The 25279-nt window shown below is 32.6% G+C and overlaps 1 protein-coding gene across 2 annotated transcripts in view; it reads left to right on the top strand.

Annotated features, from left to right (window-relative positions):
• The window catches only part of PLA2G6_1 (85/88 kDa calcium-independent phospholipase A2), a gene marked incomplete at its 3' end in the record, with an annotated part of 60348 nt that overhangs the window by 29831 nt on the left and 5238 nt on the right, over nucleotides 1-25279 (top strand). For both annotated transcript variants that reach the window (XM_051211931.1, XM_012943517.3), the window contains 7 exons: nucleotides 1161-1333; nucleotides 7878-8186; nucleotides 13387-13481; nucleotides 17793-18276; nucleotides 21567-21759; nucleotides 23551-23920; nucleotides 24573-24722. In XM_051211931.1, coding sequence (XP_051072052.1) covers nucleotides 1161-1333; nucleotides 7878-8186; nucleotides 13387-13481; nucleotides 17793-18276; nucleotides 21567-21759; nucleotides 23551-23920; nucleotides 24573-24722 — 1774 coding nt within the window. The remainder of the gene's footprint in view (nucleotides 1-1160; nucleotides 1334-7877; nucleotides 8187-13386; nucleotides 13482-17792; nucleotides 18277-21566; nucleotides 21760-23550; nucleotides 23921-24572; nucleotides 24723-25279) is intronic.

The raw sequence follows: 25279 nt of genomic DNA, 5'->3' as shown, positions 1-25279 counted from the left end.
ATGACTTCCGCAATTTATCTCCCATCCACTTCCATCATCTTTTCCTAATTTCCTTTTCAGATGGAAGCTGGTTTATTATCTCCCACAGTAGGCTGTTGCTGATGGTATCCGGTCAACGGATATTGAGTATCTTACGTAGACAATTGTTTACAAATACTTATACCTTTTTGATGATGGTTGTAGTAGTTCTCCAAGTTTCGTCTCCGTACAGTGGGACTGTCTCAGCATTCGTACTGAAGACTCTTACTTTGATACTGGTTGACAGTTTTTTTTAGTTCCATAAGTTCTTCAATTGTAGGAATGCTCTCTCTTCCACATATTTCTGCTAGTCGGCTCTAATGCTCCTCTTCATTAGCTTGTTTTCCTCTGTTTGTTCAGCCTGTGCCTTGATTTTCTCTGTTCCTGTTCGGCTGTTGTTAATTGCTGTCTTCTTGTTCTTCCTTTCTTGATTTCGATAGAGATCCATTCCTTATTATTTCAATGTATTACAGTTTTCAATCAATCCTTGTTTATGATAGTCCAAACGTAAATAATTTATCACCAATGGTGTATTCTATTGTCATTTCTTTCGTGTATTCCTTTTGTTTGTTAATTGATCATACTTAAGGGCGCTCACAACCATGTTGGGCAATTAGTTTTCATACAATTGGTTTAAAGAAATATGATTAGTTTCGAGAAAATGTCTTTAAGTTCGAATGACAAGCTTTAATGGATAAATTTCATACAGGCTGAAAGTGTACCATATATCGTTTATAGGAATGGTTTTTCTCGTAATATCGTAAGTTTAAACTGTAAACTATTGGATTCTGACTCAATGACCTGAGTTGGAGGTGTGAAGTTTCTGGTTTCGTTTCCTGTCTAGGTTATAGATGCTTATCGTTGAGGAGTCAGTCCCTAAACTAACATTGAAGCAGTGTTCATAACTCTTTGTTTCTGTAATGGCTCATCAACTGATATCAGTTCGTGACAAAGATCGTATTAAAAATAGACATCAGTTGTTGTTTGTTACAGTAAGTTATTTTTGATTATTTGGTATCTGGTAATTTCTAAAATAATTATATTGACTTACAGATTTTGGGATATTGCTTAATACTACTGGTAATGTTAACGGTTATATTGATCAAATTTTTTTCTTCCAACTTGTTTTTTTTACGGTAAAGAGACTTAGCCCTGTACACTTTGGATGCATTAGGTATCAGTCGATGTCCTCCTGGGACTGTGGATTGTACGGAAGGTTGTATGGACCTAGAATGTGCTGAGAAACGTAATCTATCTGTATTTAATGGTACACCTCCAGAAGTAGTTCCTCATTTAGCAGATATCACACGTGAATGTAAGTTGCTCTGTTTACCAAAACTACGCTATATATATATCCTTTTATTTATATTCTGGATGGATAGTTTTTAATCGTCTTGTTATAGAGGATATATGATACAATGACTTGGATGTATAGTATTATGCTCTTTTGTTGTGGTATGAGTTGCAGTCCAGCCACTGTAACATTCTTCTAAACTTTTGGACAATTTAGTTAAAATACGAAACAAAGACTGAACGGGAAACTATATTGGTGAATACTGAACGATTGTAACTGGAACTCGTGTCTTCTGAAAAGGAAAGAGGCTATGTTCGATAAAAATGTTGGGATGACATTAGCTAATTGAATAGTTATTGTAGTTGTTTTGCGCTTTTATCTGCCTTTTTATAAAAATGCGAAACACCATATGACTTATTTAGTTCTTTTGGTTTGTTATATTGTTTCATAAGACTGAATTCCTATTCATTTCTATTTTATTTTGCAAATAATAAGTTTAGCGTACCTACTAGTATATGAACTCATAAGATATTATTAATTTTCATTTACATTTGTTATTGAAAAGCACGATCCTGATTTAGTCTTTTCGGCTTCTGGTTGACTTGTTCGCTCTGTTGATTTTCAAACCTGATCGTTTTTATTACTTATTCGAAGTGAATGTCTGTATGCTAATAAAGCTGGAATTTATATTTTGTGATGAATAATTCATAAACTAATTAATTTTTTTATATCAACGTTAAGTTCTTAAGACGTAAAGTTTATCTATTTTGAAAGAACTATTATAACTAATATTATTATCGGTATTAAGAGTTTATCGTATCCAATATTAATTTATATTCACTTATTCTGTGAAATATGTCTCTGAAATATCCGTCAAGTAGTTGTCGGTGTTGTATTTTTCTCAGATTTATATGCTCGGTTAGTTTCTCTTTTTTTCACATTGTATATCTGCAAAGTACCATGATGTTGTTTCTAGTAATTAAGGCTCCAGTTTTTGATAGTCAATAATGGACAATATTGTTTTTACTTTACCATTATCCGATTTTTGAAATAACGACGAGGAGCTGTTGTTTGATGATTTAGGAAAATATACAAGAGGTCCTCGGTTAAGGTTTTTCAGTACAATTACTTTGTTTCACTATCTATTAAGAAATATAAAAGGAGTCATGCTTTCTCATAAACTAGAACTATCATCAATCACCTGAACAGTCAGAACAAATGATTTGCGTGAGTGGGGCTTCTCTGTTAATCGCCTACCTATCCGCAAAATTTTTATATTTTTATCGTGTGATTTGAATAGACTAGTTCAATTAACGGATAGTTTTCGTTACAAATTGATATTATCAGAAGGGGTTATGTGGAGATTTTAGTAATTTCAATAGTTGAAATCATAATTCAATTGAAGCTAGACCACCATGGAAAACCTGGAAGCACTCTATGGCCGTTTCGGCCTAGTATGGGACATTAACACCGCTGAATTCCGGCTCAGTGATCTAATGGTTAGGCACTCGTGCGCGAGAATGGTAGGTCCTGGGTTCGAATTTTGCGGGGGCAGGATCGTGGGTGCGTACTGCTGAGGAGTCTCATACTAGGACGAAACGGCCATCCAGTGCTTCCAGGTTTTTCATGATGGTCTAGCTTCAATTGACTCATGATTTCAACTACACAAATTGATAATAAATAGATAAAACTGAAAAACACCGAAATGTTGTTTTCGTTCTATTTTACTATTGCTTGGAGGTCCACGACCAACCCCCCGGGAATCAAACCTTAGGAGATTCAAATCCTTAGATCATAATCCGTTTATTCAAATTTATAAGCCAAGTTGGTTTTCAATATTGCAAGACCTTCATCCAATTTCCCCAATGATATCTATACCATTCGTAAGTCTATTTGAACTCCACTAAACATGACTTTCACTTGAACTCTGAGAGTTCTCGAAGCTATTCATAAGTGAGCATAATAAAAAATGCTTCGTAGTACTTGTCAGTCTTATATGACTAACGTTGATCCGTAATGAAAAGAAATTTTATTTTAAACTTACCTTTGCGTACAAAAACAGTATATAATTTTTATTTCCTTTATTTCTCTCATCTTTTCTTTTAACTTCATTTTCACTCTTTAACCTTGTATTGTCATTGTTTTTTTCTGTAAAAAATGTCATGTTGTTTAGAATTTTTAGCATCTTTACACCGTTAACTCACTAATGAGTACTCATTCATTTATTTAATTATATTACTATTACTAGTGAAAATGCATCTAACTTGAAATAAAAGCTACTAGTATTATTTTTTTTAAAAAACAAGTGTGTTTTTTTAACAGAGATTGATGGTGACCAAAAGGGGATCCAAATATTCCTTAAGTGGGTTAATCAATCGCAATTCCAAACATCAATCAGAAGATTCAAGTAACCAGTGAGTATCAGTACTCAGTAGTCAAATAGGTTACGCGTTGGCTCATGAAGTTAATAGTACCGCGCTTGATTCCCGGAGATTTGAGATCTCTTTATTTGACTCAGCCACTTTATCCGACTGGCAGAAATTAGAGCACGGTTCAACAGGTTCGAGATTATATTCCAAAAAAATCAAGGTTTAATGAGAGTGACAATCACGGTGCAAAAACTGTTAGTAAATTTATAATTTATACACGAATATATTCTTATCTTCTTCTTCTTCTATCTTCTAACACTGATCGTCTAAAAATGGACTAATTAGAGTGCCTCAATATCATTCTGCGTGGAACATCTAATAATCCATCCTATGACCTACTAACACAGTGAATATCAACTCTGGGTTGCAGGTACATTCAACTGAGGAGCCCCAAATTGGACAAAACATGCATCCTGGATCCCACTGCTACCCACCATCCATCTCTGTATGCAAATGCTTGTACGTAATGGTAACAACGAGGTATTCCACACAAGATGCACGTATGCTTAAAGGGACTGATCAGTTGCAGTTTTAGGCATCAGTGGGGAGGTTCAAATATCCAATACATAAGAAGTTACATGAAGTTTAAACATGCATACCATGAGATGGGATTTGAGTGATTCTTTTTCAACGAAACCGAATTATACTGGTTCTTGTTTTGTAGAACACTTGTTTTATTACGAATATATGCATCCTATTCATTTGATGGTTTACGTTGTTTAACTCAATCTTCTTTGTTGCGTTATAATAATGAAATAATTTTTCCTTAAATGTTTTGAGACGTTTATTGTAACATTCTATTAGAGAATAATAAAGTTAAGAATGACTGATCTTGTCTAAACACGAGATTTTTTACTCAAAAAAAAAGCATTCGTAATTTAATGTTCTCTGACCAAACCATCCAGCTCAGAGAACAAAACTCCATCAAGGATTTTTAGTGCTGTTTGAGGCTAGCAATTCTCAGGTTAGACGGAAAATACTAGGTAACCGTAGAAAATCGATTAGGAAGGTAGTAAAATCTTATCATTTGCGATAATTAGGATATGAAATACATAATCCCATTCATCAGTTAGCTCGACGTACGATTATGGCTGGTTTCGGAGCGAACTGGAACTTGGGGTCAGTCCATGAAGATACTGTTTGTTGAGTAGAGCCATGTAGGTAGGTGTAGCTTACCTGGTTTGAGTCCGACTGATTATCGTAACCAATGATTAGAGGCTTGAAATTACATGGCTGGAAGCCGTTCACATTGTCTCGATTGCTTTCGTTTTTGTCTTTAATTACTTTTTAACTTTCTAAGTTCCTCATAAATTTTTATATTTCACTAATATTTATTTTCTTGAATTGTATTTTTCTGTATCTTTTCTGTTTCCACATACTGTCACTACTTCTACTACTTTAGGATTCGCCCTGAAAACTCTGTCTTACTATGCCAATAGAGTGTGACAACTTGAACATATATACACACATGCTAGATTCTACGTTTCGTATTACTGACTGACCGAATGAAACGAAGGTAGAGTATCGTTATAGAGAATGTACCAATAGATCATATCATATTCTGCGCTGTTAAATTAAGTTTGAGAACTTCACAACTTGTGGTTGATAATAGTGTATAAATTATCGGCAAATGCCTAAACGATATAATCCGAGATGCCAAATTCTATTTGCGTGTATTCTTTAATGCCTTATCTTGCCTTGAACATTGGGTCACTCATTACTCTAGTTTTATCTGTTTCCCAATATTTTCATTGTGTCTTCTTGTCAATCCACTTTCCACTGATTTCCTCCTATAATGTTGTCTGACATTGTAACAGTTCAAAGCAACCTAATTTTGTGACAGTGTCTTTATTTTCGTAATCAGTTTATCACTACTATTCTCTTAGAAGAAATCCCTGTTACGATTGGTCGAGATTTTCTTCTTGTTATAACTTGTCGTTTGAATGCTTATTGTCTTGGCCTTTTTAATGCTACTTTTTGTATCTGGTCGTCGCTGATTGTTATGTCGAGAACGCTTATCACTTATACTCGGAACGATGGACCTCTGCAATTCCCACGACGCGAAAGTAAGAACACAAAGACTGGTATAGGTGGTGATTTATTAACCCAAAACACTATGACGACGACGACGATTCTAGTAGAAAATACACTCATTTATATATTGATTGTACACCCATTTTGATTAATAATTAGAATATAATCACATATGAAAAATACTTAGAGTTATAACAAATCACATACTGAGCATAGTTCATGTCAATGGAATACAAGAATATCGTATATTATACAGAATAAAATATCATACGAGAAAAGAAAACAAATACTACATTGAGTAATCATTACATTGAATCAAAACGGAAGTAATCTCGAAGTAAACTCATAATGAGTAAATCAATCGAAAATTGACTTTTCTTTCCATCATATCACCTCTCCTTCTCTTTTTTTGAAGACTCTATGTTCAGATCCATCTTTAAATTCTATGACTTCACTTCTCTTTTCAAGTTTGACGGGATACAAGTATTTTTTGTCATGCTAGAAGTGCGTAACAAACTATAACCCACTGAATAGTTAAGTAAATTGTATTATTCAACTTTAGTGATCAAATGTGATTATAAGTGGTTAAATTTCAGCTATAAATACACGGCTCCAGAGCCTATTTCATTAAACGGAAGTAAGTCGGTTGGCACTTCAAGTCGTGCTAACTAAACAATGAACACTTTGTTCATTACACAGCTCCAAAGTAGAGCATTATTGATAATTAACGAGTTGTCGATATGTAATTTCTTTTAAATTCAATATAGTACTCTGGTTTAAAAACAGACAAACAAATATTTATTTTAATGTAAGTGCACTAATCTTTTATTCAACAATTATAACATTTTCGTGAGATTATTTCATTATATTCAGTTATTACAATCACCGTAATTCTATACATTCACCTACTTTCTCGAAAAATAGTTATTTTTGTTTCTAGTGATGTAGTTTTATGTACTATAGTGTTCTTCACAAAAAAATGAAACAATAAACGCCTCGACTAATCCGTATCAATAAATTTAACATAACACAAAGTGATAACATAGAACTGGTACGAGTGAAAATTCATTGACTCTGCAAAAACACGTCTTCCACACAAGTCGTCCAAAATCACATCATCACTAGACCAAATACATTCATTCATACACTGATTTTGCACACACTTGATGATTCTAATGAAGTTTGGTTCTCTGAACTGAACGGTTTGGTCGTAGAGCTTGCATTATGACTTCACTTTTATCTGAAGTTTGTGCTGATGATGTCGTTCAGAATAACGATGAAATCTCCACGACCAAACCATCCAACACAGAGAACAAGACTCCATCGAAATCATCCACCTGAGCTATAAATCTCTATCATCTCACTTGATGACTCGATAGTGAACATCATATTTATGAAGAGATGCATAAGGTTACTAGTAAAACAGATACAAAATTCGTACAGAATGATATGAAAAATATAATTGTCACACTGGAAGGATGTTTACACCTGTCATACTGATCAAAATTGACACTTAATGATTACGAAATATATTAACCTGAGATTATGTCACACTGGAAAATATAGACTCACTATGATATTGACTAAATGTTACACTAATGGTGAAATCAATGTTGAATATCACGCTGATAAGAAACTAACATTTTACTAAATAAAATATCATGATTTGTTGCACTGAGAAAGAGCAATATGTAAACTTCTGTATTCCGACATATTACCTTCATAAGTTTGTCAGTAATTAGCGTACTTTAAGTCTATCCTTGTGGGTCATTTGTTACGGAACCTTATGTTAAATTCTGGTTGTTTTTATGTTACCGATCACTAAGTTTCTTGTCTATTCTCATTGAAATGTAATCATCTTTTTCGAAACTCCATTTTCTTTCACTAAGTACAAACTTTAAAAACTGTAACGCAATAAAGTAAATGTATATGAATTCATTAATCAATATGACTGTTATTGTAATTCATCAGTTCACTAGTTATTCTACAGTGTTTACACTAATTATTAAAACAAAATACTATTTTATTTCGCAAAAATATCTTCACTACTTGTATATGATATCTTAAAATTAATTATTTAATTGTTTATTGTTAAATTATAGCAATTGAAGAAATTCTCTTATGCACTACTTCAGTTGATTATAACCCTTCACATCAAACAAGTCAAATGACTCAATCTCAAACAATATTGAATAATGACTTATCAAATGGTATGATTCCACGTTCATACAATTATCATTCAGAAAACCATGATGTAAATCAGAGTAATATTAAACAGCGACATTCACAACAATTTTCACATACTCCAAAGTCGCATCGACGAATGGTATCTTTACCAAATGATAATAGTGTACAGTTAGTCAGTCAATCCCTGTCTGACGGTAGTGTACACCTGGCATCTTTTAGTGTTCGTAAGTTGAATTCTACTTTGTAGATATTTTTTGATATCTAAACTAATCATAACTCCATCTGTAGCTCTTCTAAAGCTACTGCTAGTTCCAAGCCCACACAAAGGAGGAGGGTTGGACGTGTAGTCGACAATCCCATACCGTAGAAAACAACCTTGTTAAGAAAAATGCTAAACAAATTAAACCATTTAAACTCTGCCCTCCTAGTTGAAGGAAGAATCATGACACCTCATAATGAAACTCGAGACCTATGCCCATTCTAACAACCAGAGCAAACATTTTTATCGGTACATAGAACGTCCGGACAATGTGGAAGACCGGGAGGATCAGTCAAATAGCAACGAAAATGAGGAGATACAAATTGGTGCTTCTTGGAATCAACGAAACCCATTAAACCCAAGCTGAACAGAAAAGGCTAGATACGGGAGGGATGCTTCTATATTCCAGTCATGAAGAGGAAAATGCGCTAAGCACTCAGGGAGTTGCTTTGATGCTGGCCAACAAAGAACAAGACACACTTATAGGATGGAAATCTCATGGACCCAGGATCATCAAAGCATCATTCAAAACAAAGAAAGAGAGAATCAGAATGAATGTTATCCAATGTTATGCACTCACCAGTAATAGCAACGACGATAATATAGATCCGAAGGACACCTCATCAAAATACCAAAGAAAGGAGATCTAAGCAAATGTGAGAACTACAGAGGCATTACACTACCATCAGTCCCCAGGAAACGTTTTTAACAGTGTTGCTGAACCGGATAAAAGACGCAGTAGACTCAAAAATACAAGATCAACAGGCTGATCTCCGTAAGGGTCACTTGTGCACAGACCAAGTTGCGACACTACGGATCATCGGTGAACAATGAGTTGAATGGAACTCGTCACTATACATCAACTTCATTGACTATGAGAAGACGTTTGGCAGTGTGGATAGGAGAACGTTATGGAAACTTCTTAGACACTATGGTGTACCTGAGAAGATCGTCAACATCATACGGAATTCATACGACGGAGTTTCAGTGCAAAGTGATGCATGGAGGACAGCTGACAGACGCATTCCAAGTGAGGACCGGAGTTAGACAAGATTGCTTACTCTCCCCCTTTCTCTTTCTTCTGGTGGTTGATGGATTATGAAGACCTCGACATCTGACGGGAAGCAAGCAATACAGTGGATAGCTCGGAATCAATTAGAAGATTTAGACTTCGCAGATGACGTGGCCCTTCTATACCACACACACACACACGAACAAATGCAGATGAAGACAGTCAGTGTGGCGGCAGCAATCCCTGCACTAGAAGGCCTCGAAATACACAAGGGAAGAAGCAAGATCCTCAAATACAACACAGAGAACACCAATCCAATCACACTTGATGGAGAATACGTGGAAGAGATGGAAACTTTCACGTATCTGGGAAGCATCATCGATGAACAAGGAGGATCTGATGTAGACATAAAGGCGAGGATTGGCAAAGCGAAGAGAGAATTCCTACAATTGAAGAACTTATGGAACTAAAAAAAACTGTCAACCAGTATCAAAGTAAGAGTCTTCAGTACGAATGCTGAGACAGTCCCACTGTACGGAGACGAAACTTGGAGAACTACTACAACCATCATCAAAAAGGTATAAGTATTTGTAAACAATTGTCTACGTAAGATACTCAATATCCGTTGACCGGATACCATCAGCAACAGCCTACTGTGGGAGATAATAAACCAGCTTCCATCTGAAAAGGAAATTAGGAAAAGATGATGGAAGTGGATGGGAGATAAATTGCGGAAGTCATCAAATCGCATCACGATGAAATCGCTAAATTGAAATCCTGAAGGGGAATGGAAAAGTGGTAGGCTCAAGAAAATACATTGAGTCAGGAATCGGAAGCAGACATGAAAAGGATGAATAGCAACTGGAAAGGACCGCCCAGGACAGGGTTGGGAGTCCTATGCTTCTCCACGATCAGTAATAGGCCTAAGTTAGTAAGTAAACTGATTATATCTAGAAAATTGTTAAAATTGTCAGAATATTGAACGACGTACCAACTCATAATACTTCTTTCTTTATTATATATATATATATATATATATATATATATATATATATATATATATATATATATATATATATATATATATATATATATTCGTAACGTTCAATTCATTCCTCGTCATAGCATTTCATCAATAAAGATGAGTGATATGATTTGATATAAGTTTAATCAGGGGTCAAATTTTTCGTGATTTTTTATGTAATTTTGTCCTAGGTTGTCTTATTTTTTACTGGCTGGAAAGTGTGCAAACTACGTCTTTGCAAATAATCAACACTATCGAGCATTCTCTCGCTATTCTTAGAGAGCTAGCTAGTTAGTTTTTAAGAGTTGTATTTTTTAAGGATATATTTTTCAAACAACAAGCTATTTTCAAAAAGTGATTTAGCAGATAGTATATATATACGAACTGTTATGTTTGGGGATTTGAAAGTTTTCTCACTCTTTTCCTGATTGAAAGTAACTGAAGTGTGTAGATAGAAATTAAAACAGAAGTGTCTCATCATATATTTTAGATGGCTACATATTTTTCCCTAATATCACGTTTATATTCATAAATGTTTATTTGTTTTTTCATTGGTTGTTTAGTTGTTTTAACACATTATGTGCAGGTAGTTCTGACCTAAACTTAGTTTGTCACAGTTAGTTTATTTCTTTACAACTGTTCGTCTTGTTTAGTCTCTTTGGTCCCAATAATTATAGCACTAATAGTGATTGTTCATTGTAATTATTTTCCCTCATGAATGCTAACTTTTATTGACGATAGCCACGCCAATAATTGTTTTTTCCACTGGGCGTACTTACGCAGTTTTCATAGAAAAATGTCATAAATTCAAACGATTCATTGCAGAAGTATAATATTTTAGCAATTTAAAAGTTCTCATAGAATATTTGAGACCAAACAGCACCAAACCAAGTGATAGCTATCGATAACTTCTTCAAGCGACTCTACTGTTATGTATCAAATCATTATTATTATTATTATTATTATTGTGTAACAATTAACAAAATATTAAAGTTGAATTAATCCATGTTCTAAATTGAAGTTGGTAAATTTCACATCGATTTAGTCGTAAATATTAAAACATATTCAATAAAATAGAGTCAATAGAAATGCTCAGATGAGATCACACATAACGGTCAAAACAATTATATGCTTTCGGGTGATCACTTGTGATCGATAGATTAAGATTCTATGTAGAAACAAGTTAATAAAAAGTAGGAATTATTGTACTGTAGTTGTGATTATAATAGTAATCATAATAATAATAATTATTATTATTATTATTATTACTATTAATGATATTAGCTATTATTAGTAAGAATATCATGTGAATGGGACGAATGTATAGTCAAGGTTAAGTAAAAAATATCTTACAAGGGAGTACAAATCACGATGAAGGGTATGCGACAAAACTAAAGCAGCAAATTCATGGATGTGTATTTACTTTGGTGACCGTTCAAATCCAAACTATTCATCTGTATGAAATCCCGTATTATTTGCACACTATTGTGTTTAATAAAATGTATCTTAGTACACTGTCTTAGATTCTGTTGACATAGGTTTCACATAGGTTGCACATAGGTTTCTAACTAAATTGTATCACTCTCATTTGTTATCAAAGCTTAGGTAAATAATTAAGTGAAATTATTTGATAAATTTCACATCATAAACTGTTTTTGGTTAGGAAAATCTCGGAAGTACTGAACAGTTATCTTGCCCTAGTACAAGATTCCTCAGCAGTATTTTTGAACGATTGTATATAACGTTGTTTTGAATGAGAATATAAAATGAAGTAACAGAAATTTCATTATTACTAGTCATACTGTAGTGAACGAAGACTTGGTGGGGACAACCAATTTATTTAGTTCAAAACTACAAAGTTTCTTCGTAAATTATGAAAACCTTACATTACATACTCCATTTGCACATCTTCCATCAGTTTCTCTTTACATACCTTATAATTCTCATAATGCTCAATTCTTTTATGTTTCCCTATCTGTTCAGTTCAATCTTCTCAACCTTCTTTTGATAGACACTCCTCATCTGATCAGTGTTACCTACTTCTAATATCCGTCAACATAATTAGCATGCTCTACAATACAACTACTACTGGTACAAAATATATACACAATTTCACAATTTAGCAAATTGTTAAAGCTAGACATAAACACCGTTGGTCTAGAAGTTAGGCGTTCGTGCGTGAGAATAAGGGCCCCGGGTTCGATTCCTAGATGCAGGGTCGTGAATGTGTATTGCTCAGGAGTCTTGTACTAGCACAAAACATCTGTCCAGTGCCTTCAGGTTCTCAATGGTTGTTTAACGAAGATCAGTTCGTGATCTGAACCATGAAAGTTTGTCACGTAGTTTGCAGAAAATATAATGCAAAAAATATCTGAAACTCAGCGGACTACAGAATCAATAATTCAGGATTAAATTTCTGAAACTCAAATCATTACTTGTTCACTGAAACTGGCTAACGATGCATGAATCATTGATTATTTGTTAGTCTATACAGCAATAAAGTTCATGTTTTTCTGTCCACCGACTACAAACATCGGATATCAAAACAGATTACAAAACATAATATCACTCCATTTATAGTATTTATTACATTACTAATCACCTAAAATCGATGTAACTCTTATAGGTTAAACATGATTGGTTACAATCAGAGAGGGTTTTTTGTGGAGATTGTAGTAATTTAATGAATAAATTCATGAGTCAATTGAAGCTAGATCACCACTGAAAACCTGGACACTGGACAACCGTTTCATCCTAGTATGGGACTCTTCAGCAGTGCGCATCAACTATTCCGCCTCGCGAGATCCGAACCCAGGATCCCACAGAGTTTAAATTACATTCTCACAGTAGCCTTTTGACAATATTTTTTAAATTAGGAATTTATTTAATTATAAATTAAAACGAAACACATTCATGTATAATTTTTTAAAAAGAACTTTTAGATATATGTTATTTTCAATTGTTGATAATTATCAGACCAAATTTCATATTTTCATCTTGTATAATTACAAACATCTGGCATTACAATCTCAATTGTTATATATATGTATATTTCATTCTCCCGGTATGAGTATTATGTTGTTGCTATTGTGGTTGTGGTTGTTGCATCTTTATTTATTTAACTTTTAGCATCTGACTCAGAAACTGAACTCACATCGAATTCACATTCAACTGAACAATTAGGTTATACTAAATTTACTAATGTAACAAATAATTCACAACAAGTAAGTGATAATAAAGTTGAATTTATTGTAAATGTAATAATAATTTTACATTAATCATGTATAAAAGACTGATTATATTCTATATATTGATTGTCTGAATATTCATGTATTCACAATGTTGATTCAATACTAAATGTTCCATATATTACACCACAAATTATGAGCATTCGTATTTTACACATCCTCGCGTCATTTCATATTAGTAATTGATATTTACTTTGACCATATTATATATTCTTCACTTTAATCCCTTAGAATAAATTATTTAACATTAAAAATGAACATCTTTTTATTGCTTAATAGCTGTTGCTTTATTCTACTTCAGAACTTGTGGAATAATGTTAAAGGTGTTCTTCGCAACCTTTTTTTTCGCCTAAGTTTTATCTTTACATGAAAGGAAATAGTAATTATGTGTTCATTAGTGACTAACTTCAACAGGCCGTTCCAGTAATTATAGTGAGAAGCTGTGAGAAGTAGGATTCGAATATATCGAGTGTAAGACAGTTATCCATCGTACGTAATGGAAAATGGTCTCTCAATATCGTGAATCAATTGAAGCCAGACACGTACATCAATGGATTGAAATTCAGCGGTCTAAATGTTAGGCGTTCCCTCGCGAGACCTATGGTCCTAGATTTGACTTCCCATAGTAGAGTCACTTATTAGCCTTGACCTTTTCTATATGAGCATATGAGTGTACATTGCTTACCCTACTTATCACATGTCTTTAGTTCATTTTTGTCTGACTTTAAATATCGAGTCACACTTGATCATGTCGAGTTAGCTCGCATGCATTCTCCGCTCTGTTCCTTTCTTCGCTTTTCCACTTCTTATTCTGAATCTCTTTTTGGGAAGAAAAATACTCGGAATAATTTCATCCAACGCGACCCGTATTTGACTTCTTACAACCGCCGTTACACAAACAGGTTTATCCTAGTTAATATACGGAATTAAATGAAAAATTTGTGTCCATAACATATTCATACGTTCATCGGACCACAAAAAATCCAACAGTCTTTAAATTGTGTTGTGATTTCTAAATTTTCACTGAGATTTGAATTCTATTCTCAATACGACTATTTTTGTCATTTCCGTTTTTTGTTAATTTTGCAAATTTACTAAATTTTAAGGATCGAATTAATAAATTTGATCACCTAACGGGGTATATATGATTCTATCTTTAATCTTTTTCTTTTTCCATACCATCGTTTTACTACTAAACATAAAATTACTTTGTTCTATATAATTAATTAGCTTACAATTCCCTACTGTATCAGATTATTATCATTCACTAAAGTGAAGAATATCATTTTTGTCTATGATTAGCTACATTTATGTGTTCGTCTGGTTTACATTTCTATTGATGATCCATTATTACAATTTTGTCATTACACTCACTCCTTAATATTTTATTCTAACAGGAAAGTCGCCTTGAATCTATCCATGACTAAAAAGCGATATATTTCATTGAGTTAAATAGCATACAATGATTTTGGAGCTGAGACTGAAACTCAACACATTGGATATATCGGTGTCCAATAACATTCATATGTTATCTATAAGTATTCAGGTTATATCTCGCTTATTTGCTGCACTACAGGAAATTGGAGAAATCGGTCCTAAAATTAATACTTGTTTTACTCGTGTAATTTTTCCGCCTACAAAGTCAAATATATTTTTTTGATAACTTTATCCAATTGATGATAAGCAAATACTCTGTTCTTTCAGATAAATCGGTTTTGTTAAGTACATCAAAGATAATTGTCTGATGTTATGATTAAATCGTTCACTCATGTTTGTGTAGCGTGAAAAACCGCAGAATTTCTTTGTTAAAATATTTCATTATTTTCTCAGATAGTGAACACAAAATTTATTTTCACATATATCCTCTTGATTGTTTTGCTCAACTATTTATCTTACTAAGTAGAATAAACTTCTGATCAAATTATTCTTTAGTATTAATTAATGCAATACCAGATATAAATTTTTGTATAATACAACAGAATTTCGAATAGTCTTCTGCAATCTGTGCCTGTAGAGTTACTCTAACACGGTGAAATAATAGCTAGTAATATCATGCCCTGATTCGAAAAATAATTTTTAGACTCAATAATCCCTGATATTATTTTCCATAATGGCAATCAAATCTTCCTGATTTGACCATCTGGCTCAGAAAACTCGAGAACGCTGGAAGTATTCAACTAAGCTGCAAATTTTCTACATCATTTCAGACATTCTTGTAGTATTGTTTTTTTTGGGGGGGATTTGGTTTTCATTATTGTTACCCGAAGTTACTGGATTTACGCCACACTTTCACAAAAAATTGAAGCTTGACGTTATAGGATCTGCGAGCATATTACTTGGTTGTCGAGTTTAGTCAATAAATGTTAAGTTCTTACCTTTAACGATAATCATGATTACTTTTTTAATGTAAGTCTTCGTATAATCTGTACATTTTTCCGACTGGTTATTACCACTTTGTTTGCTAATTTTCCGTGTTTCAAAGTTATGTTTTTGTTACTATTTGTACAGAGTACTGTTCCAATTTTTCCTCAGTAAATATCAGTTTTTTCTGTACTAATACTACTTTCTTTCTCGGTTCCATGTTCGGAGATTATTATTAGTGTTGTGTGTCAGTTATTGTAACATCTAGTTTACGTACTCGAAATAATCTTTACTGTTCATAAACAGCGATTGCCATACTTCCAACTGAAATCTTATCGTAATTGTTTAATAAATTTTAACAAATTTTCATTGATAATTATAGATTTTTAGACTATTAAGTTATATACAACGTAGAGCATGACATATATGTACGTCTGTTCAATTTCGCATACCATATTGGCACAGCAAGATGAAATTCTCAAAACAGATTCCATAGAAGGCGTCAACTTCTAGTGGAAAAAAAATCACTTTGAACACCTAAAGTTATTGAATCATTAGTCGCATTAAAGTTTACTTATTACTCTAGTTGTTATAATCTTCAGTGACACAGATAGGGGAGTTATGATAAATACTGGAATTGGACGAAGAATATATGTATATATATGCACGATGTTTTTAAGGTCGAAAGTCAATATCTTTAAGGATGTTGTACCAGTTTTTGAATAATGTCAGCTAAAGAACCAATTAAGCACTTAGACTCGCTTTAACCTCCTTGAGAAACTTAATAGACTGATGTTCAGAGACTAACTGTCTTTATAATATTTGAATAACGTTGTCTCGATATACTATTTGTAAGTAAGTAATAATTCATCCCTAGTTTTACCGTATTCATATCCCATTAGTAAATCGAAACCCTAACTCCTTGTTATTGGCCAGCGTGACCATTATTTCGAGGCAGTTCTCTCGAGGAACTGTGGCCAGTTGAGGTCATCCATGTCGATACAAGCAATAGTTACCGATTTCATTTTATGATCGTTGTTCTAGATTGGGGATTAATCGGTGTTGAAAATGAGAATCATTGGATTCCAACTGCGAGACTCATATGTTTAGTTCGTGCCTTGAGATTTGCAGGTTCTGCTTTCGTTCATTCGGAATTCGTGGGTGAATGATCAGAGATCTCATGCTAGAACGAAACACCTGTCCAGCACTCTTTGTTTTTCAATGATACCACAGCTAATGTCAGTTTGTTACAAATATCACTTGATATTACTGCTACGTTTTGTTCAGTCATAGTGTATTAATAATTTTTTTCGTTGATTCCTTAAATTCATTGTTTCTTTGTTATTTTTATCTTTAATTTCAATTTAATTTTATTTTTGATGTCAGTAATTTAAAGTAATCCTTAATAAATATAGAACCACTTAGATATATAGTTGCGTATTGGAATATCAGACGTTATTTCACTTTATATTCATTTATTCGAATGGCATTATTAACCCATCATACTCCCTGTTCTCATTCGAGTTAATATCAGTTATTTATTTGAGTAATAATCAGGCATGTGTCACATTTAACTCATTTGTATACTTTATTCCATATTCACAATCACATCAATTGGCTTACTCTCTTGCTTTGAAATTCTATACCTCGGGTTAGTACCCCCTATTTTTTCTATGTAAATACCATATCTACGATAATTTCCATAGCTTATCTGGTTTACAGAACAGATATGTCACTGTTAGAATGTCCTAGTGAACAGATCATAAAGTGTCTACACTTTTTTTGCTGTCCACTTGCTTTCTTCCGGTTACAATACTACCATGTAATAACGGTGTTTTTCTTTGTATAATTGTAACATCACTTTGCGACAATGAGGTTCTCGTATTTAATATTTTCACTTTTTTATTTTAACTACTCAACATTTAGTCCTCTGACAATACAAATCCCAGGAAAGTACATTTACCAGTAGAGGCAACATGTAATTTCAGGCCTACAAAGTGTAATTGTGATCCTTCAGTGTTCATTAAACGTAATGGAATACCTATGGATTCAGGCACACCATCAATAATAACAACAACAAATTGTGCTACTGCTAGTACTTTTGACACTATTCCTACAAACACTGATATTGCTGATATATCTAGAAATAAGGGGGATGATTTGGACAAATTCACCAATCATAATAAACTATCTGACTTAAATACATATGATGATGATCATAATCATTGTAATTTTACCGGTAATCAACATGGTCTTAAGAAACCGAAAAAATGGAAAGTTGGACCTAATGGCCTCCGTGTTCTATCACTTGATGGTGGTGGTATGCGTGGATTAGTTATCGTACAATTACTTCGTGCTTTAGAAATAGCATCTGGAAAGAAAATTACAGAATTATTTGATTGGATCATTGGTAACGTTTTTCATCATCACTAATATTTGTTTATTTATTTCTTATTGATTATGATTATTATTGATTCCTAAAGGTCATTTGAAACGGATGTATCTGATATATTCAACTTAGAGTATAGTATGGATTCAAGTTGGCTAAAGTTATTATCTTACATCAGCATAACAAAATTAACTTAGTAAGATTAATGAGAAAGTTTGAATAATTTTGTAGCAATGATAATAACAAAGACTAAATATTGAAAATATGGTCCTAAAAGAAAGGACATTACATTTCAAGATCTAGAGGAAAGTGAAGAGTTGATCCGTCCAGGTCAGTGTGATCGATTCTGAATCACATCACCTAACGTCTCCATCCACTGGTCATAATAATCATGTGAATCATGAACTCTTAAGTGCCTCAGCTCAATTTTCAATGTTTTATGGACTAATGTTATTTTTTGGATTACCCGTTCCGTTTTTTCTCCAACATACTCCTACTCTAACCAACAGTTCACGTTTAACACAGGCGGTTCTTATACATTTGTAATATATACGTCAGCTATTTCAATTGATAGTGATTCACTTAACTCATCAGCTGATTTTTTTGTCGTTGCATAGTATGTATGCTGTTAATAATTATCAAAGTAGATCCCACTAACTAATAAACAAAAGATATTCTAGCTGTATCACGAACTGGTTAGAGTTTTTAAGTATTTACTTTGTCATTCCAAATCATACACTTAATTGTGTAACATAAGTAATATGATTATTTCAATATTTGTCTTTATAATTTTAAACAGATTTATTACTTCACATTTTAAGAATGTTGTTAGAATAAATTCAAACAATCATTCTATTCTTAATTATCTCTTAAAAATTTCCTGCTTAATTAATTTAATGTTTTGTTATAAAACGATCAAAATATTTTTGGAGTCACTTTTAAAAAAATTGACACGAAAATATATAGTTGATTATATGAATTATCAACACTAATGGCAAGTATAGTTTTTTTTTATCTTTCCACGTGAATGTAGAGTGTGTAGTAAACTGAACCGTTATGCAGTATTGTTACTTTCTGTCAATTTTTTATAGTTATTTCTAGTTAGTTTTTGTTCACATCTTTTGTTGTTGTTGTTGTCTACATCACCATAAGTCAAGGTATTTCCTTATAAGAATTAGTATATAACATCCTGTCTAGTTTACATTTCTCACATTTAGAGTTTTCTACGCTTCAGTGAGTAATTAATCACAATGAAGTAAAGTGCAATATCGTAAGTTTAAGTCTCGTTTGAAACACTAACATATTAGCATAGAAAAATGTGCTTAAAATTTAGCAGATCAATTTTATTCGGATAATCTACTGGTCCCTTAAAAACATATCTCTGAGAAAAAGAACGCGGACGGTCTCATAAAAGCTGTTTACATCAGTAAATAGTTTGTCATTTAAACAACTACGTTTTACAACTAAACAATCTTAATCACTAGTAGATTGTTGTTTTTCAAAGTACATTCATATTCATCTTCTGATTTATGTTTAATAATAATAATGATAGTCGCCATAGTAAACTTTTATCATTGAAATGTGTTGTTTTCGTTTCACTTTCATATGCTTACTATTTCACATGCTTTATTGATACTAATTGCTCACTTAGTGATAATCATTATTATGTCACTGAATGACGCAAATCCTAATTGTACAGAGAGAAACATTCCATGCAGGATTGTAAAAGTGTGTGCCTTATTAATGAATGCTTACTACCACGAAATTTACATTAAAGTTTTCTTACCGATTACCTCTAACCACTTAACAACATTTGATGCCATTTAAGTAGATAAATAAAGTATTATTTTCTTACATTATTCCAGAATGCGTACTAAGTTTACAGGCATGATTTGGTTGATACATAAAGCAATGTTACATGTAAAGCGCAGAGATACATGGTTAAATTGTCTGAAATAATGTAGTTCATAAATAGTTTCGGGAAATTCTTTACAAGGAGGAAGCAGAGTGAAACCACTAACTCTTAGTAGGTGTTGGGGATGCTAGATCCCCAGAAATCACTTGGTAAACATGTTATTTTTGGAAATTAGAACTTCCAGTTTTCGCGCCAAAAGCTTTCATTTTTACCTTCAGATTGTATTTCCGACTTGGAATGACCCTAAATGTCATTGGTTAGTTGTCTCTTTTAATATGCAATTTTGCGACGTTCCCCAAGGACATTTTTATGCTATATATACGCTTGAGCTATGTGTTTGTTTTTGTTCGTGCTTCTGGCTACTTGTGGAATACACTTTTCCTCATCTGAACCTGAACTTCTCCCTCTAGTTAGCAGGGATGGGAATAGTTTAGCTGTCCTGTCACTGCATCATTGATTCTTCTTTGCGTTCGCTGATTTTTAGGTAAACTCGTAATCTCTTCAAACATACTAGTAGAGGGACTAAGATTATCTCTAGTGCCATTAAAGAGTAACTGCAACTAGAGAAAAGAAAACACAGAATAATAGCAATAAAATTACTGTTACAGGTCTGCCGTTATACGAGTACCAAGTCGTTTCATGACCTTCTGATTTGGATAGATACTATTTAAGTTAATTAAATTAACTGTGGATAGAGTAGGTGTAAAATACCTGCAAGAAGGTAAACTTAGTAAGTATGCCCAGTAAAAACAGTGTTCAAAATTTTAATATCTCTATAATGTCACTTGTAGAATGGGCTACAGTCACAGACTCATTTTTAATTGAGTTTCGGAGAGGAAGAGGTAACCATAAATTTCTCGAACAAATGTCGCTAGTGATGTTATTTCATGTACAGATTGGTGGCAAACTATTCCAGAGTCTTGGAAGTTTACTTGTATAGTCATTGATACAGAGAGAAGACTTAGAATGAAACATTTTCACTTTCAATGTAGAGATACAAATGCTGAAACTGGGTGTTTCGACATTTTGGATTGCAGCAGTGTCTGGAAGAGTTTTTTGGCATTTTGAAGAAACGATTACATTCGGCTTCCATATGAAGTCATTTTCAAGCCTGATGCATCTGGATTTTCAGTTTGAAGTATAATTATCCCCAAGAATGTAAACTTTACATCGCCTCTTGACAAATCCCAACGTACGTTTATTGTTTTTGTTAGCACTGCTCAGAACATAAAGGTGCAGTGTTCTACTTGTGGTCAGACACATATTTTGTACATTAAAATACGCAAGTCATTGCTGTAAAGTTGTTATGTAGTATGCAATCCAAAAGTCGTCACGACTTGTTTTGTGTGTGTGTTTGTCATTTTATGTTTATTTATTTATGTAATCTATCTTATAGGTACTTCAACTGGTGCAGCGATATCACTATTTCTAGTATCTGGCAAATGTTTACATTGTTGTCGTACATTATTATTTCGATTCAAAAATCTTGTCTTCTGTGGTAAACGACCATATCCACCGGAACCATTAGAAATGTTAATGCGTGATGAATTCGGTGATAATACTGTAATGACTGATTTAAAAACAGTCAGGTAATAAATAGGCTGTGCTTTTATCGGTTTAATTGATAATACTGACTATTTAAAAAGAAACATATTTTAGCTAAGATTGATAGAAACGAACACTGGGTCAGAATAAAAGTAGTGTATAGACTTGAATCAGTACAATACTATTACAATGACCAGAAGTAAAAGGTTAATGACTGTATTTTTATAGCCTTTATTGTATTCGTTTGTTAATTAGCAAATAAACCACTCATAGACTGTATTATTTTAATGAAGTTTTTTGCTTATAAAAATGATCATTTTGATTTCATCATAAATATTCGCATATACTCAGTCAGTTAATAAGTGCTTCTGGGCTACCTGTTCCTGCCATCTAGATATTTCAACATGTTATCTATTTTTGTTTGTTTTAATATATCATTATGTTTAATAATCGCATAACCTATTCTGCTGCGTTTCTGAAAAGTGTACAACCTTTCGTTGTCAAAGCTACAAAAAACTCAATAAGAGACAATGTGGTTGCTGGCAATATACAGCGAAAAGAATGCACATTATTCAGATGTTCATTTACTGAACTGCTAACATCTAACTGGCGATCACTTAATCTTTATCGCCAGGACCGACCAAGAAGAAAGAAACGGAAATTTGTTGAAATACTTTACGCTGAGAATTCTATATTGTACCAAAAATATAATATTGAATAAAGCTGATGATAATAATAATAATAATTTAATTTTTTCTGTAATTACCACAATCATTTATAAATTATAAGATTAATGCATATAGAGTTAATACCACTTTGGAATTGTGGATGACAAACGACTTTATATATGATCTTGGCTAGAACTTCCATCATTCAGATCAAACACAATACTGTTTAGTTATTTGAACATATTCCAATTGGTTACATCTTGGAACTCTCTGATCAGTCGGGGAAATAATACAATTACTATTCCGTCTGTTCTCACCTTCACTTTGCTTGTTTATAATTTACCAATAGGCCCTAAATTTGATTTCGTATGAGATTGTCTATTCATTTGGGTGAGATGTACTCACGAATGTGATAGATAATTAACACTGTCTAGTTTCGTATCTAGTTGTATTCGTTCTATAATGGCAATTAATTTTTATTTGATTAGATCTTTGGCAGAACTATCCTGTTTATTTAAGAATTCTATCTAAACAGTTAATTTCCTTGAGATTTAGTGTAGTTGTTCAAAAAAATACAAGTTCAGTTTATCTAGTCGTGAAATATGCACAAAAGAGATTTTATGATGCAATCAACCATTGTGGACACGAATAAATTGTTATCTATGAAGTAGATGAACTGTTAAAGCTGCATATTAGCAATTGTACCAAGGACAGTTTGTAAATCAGTTGACAAAAAGTGTAATCAGACGGTAATCTTATTGAAATTTGATGTAATTGTTTTAAATTTACAATTTCATAGAGAATTGAAAGATATGAGATTAAATAACTGTCTCACACCCGATACAGATTAAACTCCACTAGACAATGATCATAAATATATCATTGTTTTATAACTAAAAGTAAGCTGTTTAATAAGCTAGTAATTTTACAACCTCTCTATAGAATTATTTTTCAGTTCTGTGATCAGATATGTCATGAACTTATAATACATTGAAATACGTTACTGTTTGGTTTAATATCTCTTACTAATCTCATTTGGATGTTTTTAGACAAACCAAGCATTAATTTCTCAATAAAAGAGGTAACATTGTTTTTCGTTAAGTTGTTCTGCATCGAAATAGTTTCTTCAAGTAATTTACATCTATTTATTCGTTCTAAAAATATTAGAGTTGCTGTAACTACACTTGTCAGTGATCGATGTCCACCAATATTGCATATGTTCAGAAATTATAAATCTCCCCGTACTCGAATACAACAAATTTTAGAAACACGTCAATCTGGATTAAAGTCTTCTGTGTATCAACGAACAAACAGAAGAAACAGCGGATTAACTCATCGTCAGTCTACTTCCGCCCTTGAGCTTGATCGTGAAACTCAATCTACAAAATCATCAACACTTTCAACTTCTCAATCTATTTTAAATTTTTTCTCAAATGCTCAGGGATTGTTAATAGGTAGTGAAACAAGTACCAACCTTTCAACATCTGACACTGAATTAAATAATCCGTTTGAACAAATGCCTGAAGATAATGAACATGTAAGTCTTTCTATTTCGTAATTATAAAAAAGCAAATAATGGCAAGAATTTTGATCATTTCAAAATGATAAAGATACGTTGTCATGTAGAAATAAATATAATGAAATCGGATTTTAAAACACTGTAAATAATTTTCCTATGAAATATTTTAGTCATTTAATGGAACGATGACTTAAGTGTTAAAACATTTAGCTTTAAACCAGTAGGTCATAGGTTCGAATTCCTATTTCATCTCCTCCGGTTTAGGAAACTGAGCAATATTCCTATTATTTAGATGGATAGTGACTAAAAGTTCAGTTCATAAAAAAGTATTATAAAGAGCCATTTCTGTAAAGTAATATTATTTATCTCATATTCTGTTAGTTGTTTGAAGACTTTTCAGATTTGAATAGCTATACTTCATGACATCTTAAATTAAATTCTTATGTATAAATTTATACTTCACTTAAGAATCAGTTTTTTTTCATAAGCATTTAATTTTGATTTAAACGATTTTGAAGTCTTTTAACTGACCATTAATGTTGACCAGTTTGATACTTTACTACCTATTGTCCAGATATTATTACTTGTTTGTTGAACAATTTTATAAAACACTAATAATTCTTCTTACAGTTTTGTTTTTAATTCACTTATTATTTTAACTATTATTTAGCCAATTTGGAAAGCTGCTAGGGCTTCAAGCGCTGCACCGACATATTTTAGACCTTGTGGGCGTTTCTTGGATGGTGGATTAATTTCAAATAATCCAACACTAGATATTTTAACAGAAATTCAAGAATTACAACTTTTACAACGTTTAAAAGTAAGTCATTTATTTAAACTTGTGTGGGATTTTTATAAATTACAGAATATTAAGTCATATATTATATTCTATAATAATGAAAATATATGACATTACCCAGACAATAACAATTTTGACACTGGTCTAATAGTCTGTTAACATAATCCAGTAATGAAAAATAAAAAAAAGCAGAAGAACAAGACAAGCTACACATCAACCAGTCTATACATGTGATACTTCGAATTAAAATTCAAAACAAGAAGTTCAGCGAAGGGATCTCTTTTCATAAAATTTGTTATCTAGTTGTACAATTATATATATGATCGATTGACGGCCGAACTAAGTTATTTGTTTTTAATCTTACATATGAAATAGTCTGCTATGAATGGGCCCAGTGAGGACCCAAATGCGATATCAACTCGTTGTCTATCCGTTTCTTTGTTAAAACTGAACTGGATAATAAAGGTATGACGTAACAATAGCTCTTTCAAGTGGTTGGTCGGAATGTCTACATCTATATTATTGACATCAAGATATTCACTAATGTGGTATATGCTGCTTCAAATTTCTTGAATAGA

The sequence above is a fragment of the Schistosoma haematobium genome, chromosome ZW, assembly GCF_000699445.3.
Source record: "Schistosoma haematobium chromosome ZW, whole genome shotgun sequence".
NCBI classification, from domain to species: domain Eukaryota; kingdom Metazoa; phylum Platyhelminthes; class Trematoda; order Strigeidida; family Schistosomatidae; genus Schistosoma; species Schistosoma haematobium.
Note: the sequence above shows the minus strand (reverse complement) of the source record. Positions and strands in the feature narration are given on the sequence as shown.